This window comes from Eleutherodactylus coqui, chromosome 8 (assembly GCF_035609145.1).
Source record: "Eleutherodactylus coqui strain aEleCoq1 chromosome 8, aEleCoq1.hap1, whole genome shotgun sequence".
NCBI classification, from domain to species: domain Eukaryota; kingdom Metazoa; phylum Chordata; class Amphibia; order Anura; family Eleutherodactylidae; genus Eleutherodactylus; species Eleutherodactylus coqui.
This window is the reverse complement of record NC_089844.1, coordinates 112671709-112684413: the sequence shown is the minus strand read 5'-3', so window position 1 is coordinate 112684413 and position 12705 is coordinate 112671709. Positions and strand designations below refer to the sequence as shown.

The window sequence follows — 12705 nt, the reverse complement described above, 5'->3', positions numbered from 1 at the left end:
ATTTGCCATTAGGTTACGTTTTTCATTTTACATCAATTAATTCAATTACAAATTTAGAATTCATTATTCTGTCTTATTTTTCTAAAGTTTTTAAATGTAAGTGTCTTGTATTTCACAAAACAACTGCTCCATAGCAAGGTTGTACCAAGTAAGCCTGAAGACATAAATACTCTTTCTGCAAAGCAAGGAACAGAAAGAACTTACATTGGGAGCAGTAAAATTAAAGCATTCCAAACTTTTTAGATGGCTTTTCAGAATACGCTGCTGCACATGTACATGAGGAATAACACTATATCTGGCCAACATATAACTTACTGCCTGCAGAGGGGATGATGGGTAAAATGCAGGACGCATTTCTGATTTTCAGTTCTCTTTGAACTGGTGGGAGGAGAGTAGCTGCTATGGTGTGTTCTGTGTACTATGCACAGAGAAAACAGCAGATTCTGCTTCCTAACTCTCTGTAATACATACACACACACACATAGCATTAACATCATTATGGAGGACAGTAGAGAAGTACTGAGCAGTGTAGATGTAATCTTAGCAGTTATAACAAAGTAAACAATCACATATTATTAGAAACAACAGCATCTGTGTGTGTCTCTGTTTTTCTCCCTCCACTCCCTCTCTATACTACCACTTATTATTATAGTCCAACTACCCTCCAAACTTTAGTTACATCAATTAGTTTTCAGAACCTGTATTCTACTAGTATGGAGGAATAATTATAGTTTAAAAAAATATAAAATTTGGATGAACACAAGAAAAATTTTGAATTATTTTACAAAAATGCGTGTGTTCAAATCAAGTGGTAGCCAAATTATTATAAAAAGGAGTAGTAAACTCCTATGGGCAGCATGAGTTATCACCCTCCTGCACTTCCTATCATGCATCACTTGACAAGAGGCAGTGAACAGCAATTTAGTAGGAAGGGAGACCCCTCCTGCCAGCATTTTATAGTGATTTTTCAGCATAAAATATCATTTGAGGTAAATAAAATACTGGTTATCACACTGGCTATCATTTAAGCTTCGGCTGTTTGAAAAGTTAGTGACCATCTAACCTTTGCAACCAGTATGAAGCAGCTGAACCAGTATAAAACAAGGGAAGCATAGATGCTCATAAAAGAACATGTCATGTCTGTCTCCTGAGACCTGTGGTTCTACAGGTGCTCTGCAGTTCTCCTGCTCAGGTGTGGGGGATTGAGCTGGCTGGGCGTGTGTGTGTCTCCAGTCAGCCAATCACTCCAGGTCAGAACACATAAGGGGAAATAGCCAGAGAGAGGTCGGCTTCAGGTGTAAACAAACATGCTTTATTTATAAATGGTGACAGATATTAGGAACAGGACGCGTTTCAGCCTAATGCAGGTCTTGGTCACCTCTGTGTTCCAATGTTACATCAAGGTTCTAATTTGTGCGGAAAAGCAATCAATGTTAGCAGTCTATTCCGCGATACTCCGCAGACGTATCACAGGAATCCGCGTCATATCCCAGCTCAGGCGTATCATGCACTGTACTGCGCATACGCTCCGGCCAACACTCGAGTGGCAGATCCAGTCAGGTGAATATAAGGTCTCTGGGGGATGCCAGGTCTGATTCCGCTGCGACATTTTGCAGGTGAAATCCAACCCGGCCGTGGGCATGAGCCCTTATAGCATTTTTTTTTTTCTTTCTTTGGATCAACATGGTAGAATTATAGGTTGCACTTGATGGACCAGTGCCTTTTTTGACTTTATCTACCAGAAACTATAATTCTCAATTTTTTTACCATATCCTTCGGTCTTTTTCTCCCTTCCTGCTATAACTACAACCCCGGGTGTGCATGTAACCCAATTCACATTGGAAAATTTTCCATTGAAATATATAATCTATGAGAATCTCTGTTAATGTTTGAAATCAATGAATATTATATATTCATACCTGGGAAAGGGCTATTGTTATTTTGGTTCTTAGCTGGAAGGCAGCACATATCAATGTCAGTATCCAGAATAGCAGCAGGAGAGCCGAAGAACGAACACCTCTTATCCTCTCATATTGAATGAGACATGTGACTAGAAGCTAGAAATCAGAAAAGAAAAAGGGAAAATATAGATTTATTTTCAAATTTTCGATTTTCTCATTCTAACATAAGCTAATAAATAAAAATCACACAGATGGATGACAATGACTGTTAGTTTTTTACAGAATTATAACAGTTACATAGCATGAGGTTGTATTGAAGATATTTAATAGGGCAAGCCTACCAATTACATTTATCTTTTATCTTCTGGACAAGAGATAAATGTACAATTGCTGCGAGTTCAGCCGCTGGGACCCCACTGATCACAAGAACAAGGATTCTGTGCCCACAGTATGAATACAGTAGTGGTCACACATGTGGAGTACTGCTCCATTCAATGTCTGTGGAATCAATGGCGATAGCTGAAAACTATTATTGAGCAAGAGGAGACAGCAAGCACCATAAACAAAGTAGCTCAAACCTGGCGTGTAATGACCCCCTTTGTTACACACATACGGCTATATAAGTCCTAACTGTATACACACCATGCTGTTAGCACGTATATAGCAGCCCACCACTGGTGTAACTATAGGAAATGCCGAGGATGCCGTTGCCCCCGGGCCCAGGAGCCCTAGGGGGCCCATAAGAGGTCTCTTTTCATATAGGGAGCCCAGTACTATTAATAAAGCATTATAGTTGGGGGCCCCGTTACAAGTTTTGCATTAGGGCCCAGGAGTTTCAAGTTACGCCTCTGCCGTCCACTACCTATGCTGTATATGGAGAGGTCTTCAGGTCCATACCCGCTGCATACACGGTGGGTATCAGTTGTCTCCAAACACCGATATCTGCAGACAACAACTGCGATCAAAGATAATGCTGATCGCAGCTGTTAACCCTTTAAATGCCACTGACAGCTCTGACAGAGTCATTTTACTGTCCAGATCGGGACTTAGATGTCCTGAATGATTCCGCCGCAATAAGATAATGGGGCTGTTGTCTGTGTGTCATGGCAGCCTTTGGACTTCTGAAAGTTCTCTGGGCTGCCTGTGGCACGTCTTTAATAGGAAGCCTGTTAAAATAAAGCATAATGCAATACTGTAGTATTGCACTATTCTATATAAGTGATCAAAAGATCACAGCTTGAAGTCCTTTATGGGGACTAATTAAAAAAGTAGTAAAAAAAAAAAAGATTAAGTTTTTTTTACATTTTTATAAAAAATATTTAAAGTAAAAAAAAACCTTTTCCCAGTCGCTGCATCTAAAAAATTTAAAAAAAAATTCTAAAAAAGCATTAACGTATTTTTGTGGCCTTTTAATTGACATTTTTCTGGGTATTTTAACTTTGAGGTCAGATGTTCATTTAAAGTCTATAGTAAATACTGCAAAGTCTACATAAGCAGCATTTTTGTTTTGGCTTGCTTGATTAATTTTTGGTATCAGTGAAGTTTTTTCAAAACAAATCATGCTCTGGGCGTGGTATATTTCTGGTATTTCTACCATAAGGCTGCCTGTCCACAGGTGTAGCGATATCCCGCGGCAGAGATCTGCCGCGGGAGCCGCCGACGGGGAGCAGGAGACAGCTGACGGTTTTCTCCACTGAGCCTATCTGTCAGATAGGCTCACCGCAGAGAATAGCATGCTGTGATTTACCACCCGCGAGCGGAGATTAGCTATAATTCTCCGCTCGCGGACATGGGGGCTATCCATTGCAACACTATGGAAAGTGTTCACTGCGTTCCACGCGGCCGGATTATAGGAACTATAATCGGAACTGACTATAGGAGCAACAAACTGAATCCTAAATCTGCGTCTATAGAGCAAGCTGCTTGAGGCCGCTTTTACACAGTGGACAAAATCACGCGATTTTCTCGTGATTCGACAGTGCTACAAATCGCCTGTATGTGAAGACCATGCTTTACAATGAGTTCCTTAATATTAGCGATGTTTTGTAGGCTGCTACATTGCGAGAAAAACAAATTGCAGCATGCTGAATATTGCCACGATTTGCAATGTTTTGTAGCCCAGGTTTCTCTATGGAGCCTTCCTTTGTGTTGCATCGCACGAAATTGCGATTTTCGTGCAATGCGATGCAACTTTAACAGTAGGAAGTCCTACTGTTTCCCCTAAAATAATCCCTAGCTGCACTTAAAAAAACCCTAAACAATACATTACCTAACAGGCGCTGTCTGCTACGCATACTTCTCCTCTCGAAGCTCCGCTGCACTTGACTGCAGTCTTCAGCCGCCGCTTCCTGGTTAGGGGTTTGACAAATCCCGCCTCCAGGAAGCGCTGGCTCTGCTTGGTTCTCGAGTGCCGCGGCTCAGCCAATCAATGCAGCGCTCGATTAACCAATGGCAGGCATTTATGGCATATTCCTTAACCCTTGACTGCATTTTGTATCATGCATGATACAGTACACATATTTCCTACAGGAGTGGTTCTGCCTCTCTACTGCATTGTGTAACAGCTATGTGTATGAGACACTCGTTGGTATTACTACCTGGTTCTCCGAGTAGCAACTAGATGGCATAGTTGGTCAGTTGCAGGTTATATAGAATATAATTTTTGTCAGGCTTTTGGAAATTCAAGCAGTGAAGGGTTAAATCTTATATGGATAATTTCTAGATGCCCTTATTTAAAGCGCTATTTCCTACATTAAAACACTTGTTTCCTTTAAAATTAGTGTCAACACTAGTTATGACAAAAGTTGACTTTTAACACACATCGGTACGCATTATTCATTAACCTGTATGTGTCCATTACCATAGTAGCTCCGACTATAAGAGGGCTAATGAGGAGAACCGGAGGCTCAGGAATGTTGTTTGTCATGTTCCACACCGTGTAGAAAAGTTCTGTATAGCAGATAAGGGCCAACAAAGCAGAAAGACACTGCAATGAGAAATACATACAAATCCCAGAATTAGTCAAATCCAAAAATTATCGATATGAAAAAACTATATTTCCACAACAATATATTAGCATTAGACGAATAAGTTATCATCTACTGCACAACATTAGGTTCAATAGATGTATTTCTCGACAGAAAAACACTTTCTTGATGTTACAAAGTCATCATTTTAAGGCTGGGTTCACATGGGACGGAAATTCCGCGTGAAATTTCTGTGCGGCAAATCCACCAGCGGCTCCTAATCCTGGGATTAGCCAGCCATGTGGACAAGATTTAGCAAAAATCTCGTCCACACAGGGCGGCCAATCCATCCCTGCAAAAGTCGGGCGGAACTGGCGATGTGGCGTGGAACAAACAGCAGCAGCATGTCAATTCTTTTTTTTTCCCATTGCAGCCTCACTCCTCTCAATGGGGAGAGAAAGCTGCAATGGAATGCCAGCAGCTAAACCGCTCCAAAACCCGCAACGAAATTCCGCAGGTTTTGAAGCTGCGCCTCTCCTGTGGAAATCTCGCGGCTTTTCGGTGTGGCCAAGCCGCGAGATTTCGTCCCATGGGAACCCAGCCTAAAGTCCATCAAAAAACGAAATAATCAGTGCCCATTCATGCTGGTTTGTTACCAGTGTCTTATGATGGCAATATAGGTTACTATATAGTTTTCATAAGTAATATCGCTGGATGTGGACATAAATTGATTGACAGTTAATTACCATAATCATTTAACTCAGCCACATGTGTATATACAGCTTTGGGGATTAGTGAGAAACACAACACATATAACTGAATAATAACTGGAAAGAAACTTTACCAATACTACAGGGCAATTCAAGAATTCAAATCATGGATCTGCTTGCTGTAATCCATGTATACTTTAAGGATCTTTCCCACATGACGGAATATTCCGTAACAGCTTTTGTAGAATACACAGTCTCTGAATTCCGCAGCAAAGCCCGCACGGCTAACTGCAGATTTTGATGCATGATTTTAATTCTGCTATTTTCAATTCCGCACCAAAAATCACACATTAGCAGTGCAAAGTTTGGGGCTGAATATTCCACAGTCCTGTGTTAAAGGTCCCTAGGTGTGTATTCACATGGGCGAGTGTGATGTAGGTAGGTGAGTCAGAAGCGCTATCTTTTCTCCTTAGGGAGAGCACCTAGACGGTGAGTGAGGAGACTCAAAAGGCCATATATGCTCCTCTGGGTAATATGCAAATAAGGGAGATGAAACAATACCTCCACACTGCCACCTATTGGAAAGCAGCAGTACCTAAAGTATGTGGAGGTATTGTTTTATCTCCCTTATTTATGAAGGTAACTGAAAAACTGACTGTTTCACCTGCAATTTCACTGCCATTTTTATGAGTGTACGATGCCGTTTTGCAATAAAATAATGCCATTTTGCATCAGACTTACATCTGTTTTTCACATGGTTCCAATAGTAAAATGCTTTAAAAACAGATGGTAGAGGAGGCGTGGCATGCAGATGGCGGGATAGGTCGCTTCTCAGGCGAGCTCCCGCGTCCCTCACCTTAAACTGCACTCAGAGGCACCACTGACCAGCGAAAGGCGACCGCCCGATACCCCATGGGCAAGAAGAGGCTACCGCGCTCACAGTCCTGCACTCCGATAAGCCGCAGAGGCACCCTGGAACGGTTCCTAGGCAGCGGGAGTAAGACTGCCGGCGGAGGCAAGATGGCGCCGGCTCCCACGAGGCTCCGAGCACAGGAGCCCCAAGACAACACTGAGCCGGCTCAACACTCCGGAGGTCAGGAGAAAAAGCAGGGCAGCTGGAACAAGCATGGTCCAAGCTCACCAGCATGGAAAGAAAGCCCTCAGCCCCGCAGAGAGAGAAGGCTGGAACAGCAGGAGGGAGGCAGAGACCCAGAAGGCGCAGTGAGTAACCCTGGCAGCAGCTCATACATGCAGAAGAGCTCACCACTGCACACACCACAGTGGCCCATAGCTGATGGGGGTAGTAGTCCCTGCTGGCCTCCCTCCCAAGCATCAAGTACAGTCAGCAGCCCAGTACAAAAGGAAGGAAGAGGCTCCCCAGATAAAATAAATGAGGAGGCTTGGAAGAGCCGTATCATGGACATTCCCACAAAAAAAGACCTTGACCAATTTTTCCAGAGGCTAGAATCATCCAACAAGAAAGCCCTAGAAAGCATTCACCAAGATATGCAACATTTAGGTCATCGTATACTGCAAGTTGAGGAGACGCAGGAGGGCACGGCAGCCATCTTGGAAACACATAGACAGGCAATACAGGCACAAGCTGACCAAATCTCTGGCATTAATATGCACTTAGATGATTTGGAAAACAGAAACAGGCGAAATAATCTGAGGATTCGGGGTCTGCCGGAGGAAGGGGAGGGGCAACATCTCGACTCATGGACTCAGTCCTTTTTTCAACAAGGACCGCATTGAAATTGATCGAATACATAGGGTGCTTGGCCCCAGAGCCACTGACCCAAACAGGCCAAGGGACATTATCTGCAGAGTCCATTTTTATAGAGACAAAGACGTGATCTTACGTAAGGCCAGAGAGAAAGGGGACTTACAACATGAAGGAAGGCCAATAATCCTCCGGCAAGATCTCGCATGCCACACATTGAGAATGAGAGGAGCCCTCAGACCCCTGCTGACAACCCTGAAAGCTAAAGGGATCCCATACAGATGGGGAATTCTTTTTTCATTAACAGCAAACAAAGACGGGAAGACGGCAGTGTTTCAGACCGTCGGCGACCTCCCCAACTTCCTGGGTACCTTCCAACTACCCATGGTGGCAATACCCGACTGGCCTACAATACCTACAGTCCTGGCCCCTACAGCACAAGAACAATGGCAGACCGTGCGGGCCAGAGCTCGTCGAGAGAAACCACCACCCAAAAATACCTGAACCCCCCTCAGCCCATCGCAAAAAGATTACCATTTCCTTAGGACCAAGTACATGCCTGCATAACGATATAAATGAAACTTTCTGGACACAGCCCCGCAACTGCACATAACCTTAACTGAGTGCCAATACAAGGGACTGACCAATGGTTATCTCCTGTTGGCCCCCAGGAATTCATGGAAGTCCAATCTGGTTATTATAGAGTGGACACTTGGCCACATGTGCGGACGGAGGTCCGCTTTAATCCCTTCAAGGACATAAACTAGTTTACTTGATTGTTATTAGCAATGTTTTGTTCTATTTGTTGGTGCCTCTGGTGCTTTAACCCAAGGCCCCGAAAAGGGCCAGTAGCAAACCGATAAAGGTCGAGTTGTGGGGGGGGCGTGGGGGTTCCAAGCCTGTCCTGACTGGTGCCTCCGCGTTCCTCGCACAGGGCTAATATCACCTTTTGCACTTTCAACGCTAGGGGTCTGAACGGGCCTTCCAAGAGAGGACAGATCGTGGATCACCTACACTGTAAGGGGACTATGATCGTCTTCTTACAGGAGACGCACTTCCAGGAATCGAAAATACCTAACTGCAAGTATCGACATTACATGACATGGTACCACAGCCCACACCCAGATAAGAAGGCGGGCGGCACATCTATAGCGATTCACAAACGGTTACCTCACAAATTAATAGACATGGAGATAGACAAAAAGGGAGATTTATATTCCTAAAAATTCAAGTAGATAATGAAATTCTAACGCTGGCAAATGTTTATTTTCCAAACCAGGAACAGAAGCGTTTTGGAGTCCGAGTGCTGGGGGCCCTGGCGACTTTTGCGGGAGGATCTTCCATCATACTCGGTGGAGACTTTAACCCCTTAAGGACCAGGTTGTTTTGTACCTTAAGGACCAGACACTTTTTAGGGATTTTACCCATGTGGCGATTTTACTGCTCCATTTTTTTTCCTTTAGCTACCAAAATTATTTTTGCTGCGTTTTTTTTCCCGTGACATATTGGACTATTTTTTTAATATCTTTTTCACTGACTTTTTTTTCCGTTTTTTAGTTTTATTGGGGGTAAAATGCTAAAAAAAATGATTTTTTTAACATTTATAGTTTTTTTAAAAATTATTTTTATATTTACACTAAAATAAAGTATGGAAATGGGTTCCTCTATTTATTTCGGACGTTTTGATATATAGTATGTATGGTTTTGGTTTACAGGGCGCATACGGCGACGGTTTTTGTTGGCGTCTGCTTTGTGTTATTCTCTTTCTTTTGTATGTATTGTTGTTTTATTCTGCTATTTTGTTTTACTGATGTATGTAATTGTGTTTTTTACTATCTGTGTCCCCCATGACGTCATATAAGACCTCTGGGGGACACTCACTTTTTTTTTTTTTTTAACTTTATTTGACATTTTCCCACTGTAGCTGGGCAGTCCATAGGACCCTCAGTTACAGGGGAAAGCAACCCCTGTGGTGACATTAGTCACCTGCAGAGCTGCCAGGGTCTAAGTCTGACCCTCCAGCTCTGCAGTAGCAGGGAATCCCGGGAGGTCACATGACCCCCCGAGGCTCCCGTAGTGAAAGAACTTCTTACTTTCACTTTGCCCCGACAGTGCTCATTGAGCACTGTACATCGGGGAAGCAGAAGGCAGGAAGGGTTAAAAACCCCTCCTGCCTTCTGCTCCAGGGTATCAGCTGTCACTAACAGCTGATAACCCGTATCTCCCTCTGACTGATTGCAGAGGCAGGAGACTTAGAGCACCACCGTATTTTTACAATCGGTGGTCCTCAAAGCCCAGCACCAGCCGCCGTATATATACAGTGGCTGGTCCTTAATGGGTTAATGTAGGCATGGAACCGACAAGGGACACCTCCGGGGGTAAGTCGGGGATCTCCCCCTCAGCACTACACAGAATCAGAACAGAATTAGCCAACCTCAAACTGATAGATTTATGGAGGATCCTACACCCAGGGGAGAGGGACTTTAGCTTTCATTCACTAGCCCATAATAGCTACCATAGGCTAGATTACTTATTCATCTCTCACAAATTCTTAGATAGAACGCCAACGGCAAACATGGGCTCTTTTATCTGGTCTGACCATGCTCCGGTCTGGGGATCATTGACCAGAAGACAAGCGGATGACTCGAACCCTTCCTGGCGACTTAATGACAATTTGCTGGAGGATGGGGCGTGCCTGCGTGACATACAACAAGCCATTGACACGTTTGTAGACGTCCATAACACAGACACCACAGCAGCTCCACTGAAATGGGAGGCTCTTAAATGCGTCCTCAGGGGAATTTTTATCTCCCATGGGACACGTCTTAAAAAAATGAGGACGGCCAAGCTAGAGAGGTTACTCGCACAATTAAATAGTCTGGAGTCAACTAACAAAAACACACCCTCGGACAACATTGCAACGGAAATTTCAACAACCAGAATTAACATATTACGCATACTAGACCAAGCATCATTATGCCAAAGAGATAAAACAAAAGGGTGGCACTATGAACATGGGGACAAAAGCGGCAAAGGCCTTGCCAGGGCACTTAACCCAAGATCACCCCAAACATATGTCTTTGAGGTGCATAAACCAGGGAAAGGGATAGTCCACAGCAACACGGAGATCCTTGAAAGTTTCCACACATGCTATCAAACTATACAACCTTAGGAAACATCCTGAGGACTCCGCAGGAAACCTAGAGATGGACAGGAACACATACGTGGCCGAACATACACCCACGCACATCTCGAGAGACGACGCATACGCATTAGAGGAGGACTTCACCCTACAGGAGTTGAAGGAAGCAATAACATCACTAAAAGTAGGGAAAAGCCCAGGCCCTGATGGCTTTTCGCCCCGTTTTTATAAAATCTGCATGGAACGCCTGGCTCCTCTGATGCTGGAGGCATTTAATGCAATATCTAGGACATGCCCCTTCCCGGCACAGGCGCTACAAGCAATCATTACAGTTCTACCCAAACCCGACAAAGACCCAACAAGTTGCGGAAACTATAGACCGATCTCACTATTAAATATTGACACCAAACTATTCTCTAAATTAATAGCAGGACGCTTACAAAACTATATCCTAACTCTAATTCACGGAGATCAGGTTGGCTTTGTGCCGGGAAGGGAGGCAGGAGATAACACCATAAGATCTATGGCATTGGTCTCGAGGGCCACTAAGTCAAGGGATCCCCTGTGCCTGCTGTTGGTCGACGCCGAAAAAGCGTTTGACAGAGTAGAGTGGAGTTTTCTGGAAGTGGTGTTAAAACCGATTGGACTAGGCCCGAGATTTCCAGGGTGGATAATGGCATTATACAATAATCCATTGGCGAGAATTCGGGTAAACGGCAGATTTTCACAGCAGGTACAGATAGGGAATGGAACGAGGCAAGGCTGCCTGCTGTCTCCTTTTCTATACATTCTAGTGATGGAGACATTGGCAAACGCCCTCAGGGCGAACCCCAGCATCAGAGGAGTACAGATAGCCAAAAACGAACAGAAGGTTGCACTCTATGCGGACGATCTCCTGTTATATCTCTCAAATCCAAGAGTAGCCCTCCCCAATGTGTTAGAAGAGTTTCGGAAATTTGGCCGGCTTTCTAATTTTAAAGTCAATTTAAATAAGTCAGAAGTTTTAAATGTCAGTGTGCCTGAAGGAGGGAATTAAATATTTAGGAATAAATATTACACGAGATCAGAGGATCTCTTCTTAAAAAATCATCAACCACTCCTGGCAAAATTAGAAAAAGACTTAGACAGATGGCGCGCGGTACCCCTCTCTTGGTTTGGCAGGATCAATTCTGTAAAGATGAACGTCCTCCCTAGATTGTTGTATGTCATGCAGACCCTGCCAATACCCCTTCCGGGTTCCTTCTTAAACAAAACCAGGAAGTTAATGATGAGATTTATCTGGGGCTCAGGGCGGCCCAGACGGAATTGGAGAGCTCTCACAGGCCACAAAGAGAAAGGCGGAATGGGGGTCCCGAACATCGCTCTATACTACAGGGCCACACTGACCAGACGCTCATTAGAACTGACGCAGGGCAGGCCACAAAAACGGTGGGTGACCATGGAAAGGGAGGCAGCTCACCATTGTGTGTCCGGCCTAATTTGGATCCCGTGAAAGGGGAAATATAAGGACGTAGGCCTATCCCCATTTACAGAGACCAACGACAAAGCTCAATCTTTTAAAGGACTATCAACAAGGGTCTGAACCACCGTGATAGGACGAATAGGGATAATCACGCACACTTCTGGGCGATCGTCGGCCCCGCTCCTGAGGAACCGCGTCGAGCAATTATACTACCTCTAATGTTGAAACATGCAAAAACATCTGAGCGATTACATTACCTCTAATGGTGAAACATGCAAAAACATTTGAACAGTTACATAAATCCCTACTGTGAAAATATGTATATAAACACCGAAGCGGCGACACTAACAGTCAGATAGCTTCCATCTCTGAACCACGAATAGAAATATTTGAGTAGCTATATAACCTAAAGATTGGAAGTCTGACACTTTTGATCACTCCACGAAACGTGACGTGCCGCTCTAGACTAGTGACCCAGTCCCCTAATATTGTTAATAGGGTCTAACCAGACTGGCTACCTGGGGGAATCGATACCCTCACACTACCCGGTTACTGGGTTTATTGAGCACGATTTATGTTGTTAGTCCACGTTTGTTTTATGTTGTATGTGGCCCTATTTTTAATTAGTTGATAATAAAAGTTATTAGTTTTAATCTATATCTGTGAAGGGCGTTCCTCTGACCATATAGATTTGAAATACCACTGTGATTTGTTTACATGAAATTAGGTTTATTTGTGGTTTCATTTATTTTTCTGGGCTTTTGTGGTTTTGCTGCAATTAGGAAAATCACAGTAAAATAG

At 43.8% G+C, this 12705-nt stretch overlaps 1 protein-coding gene across 2 annotated transcripts in view; it reads right to left on the bottom strand.

The window, feature by feature from the left end:
- The window catches only part of LOC136576705 (multidrug resistance-associated protein 1-like), a 126218-nt gene that overhangs the window by 91029 nt on the left and 22484 nt on the right, over nucleotides 1-12705 (bottom strand). For both annotated transcript variants that reach the window (XM_066576237.1, XM_066576238.1), the window contains exons 4-5: nucleotides 4762-4887; nucleotides 1920-2057 (exon numbers count right to left, since the gene is read on the bottom strand). In XM_066576237.1, coding sequence (XP_066432334.1) covers nucleotides 1920-2057; nucleotides 4762-4887 — 264 coding nt within the window. The remainder of the gene's footprint in view (nucleotides 1-1919; nucleotides 2058-4761; nucleotides 4888-12705) is intronic.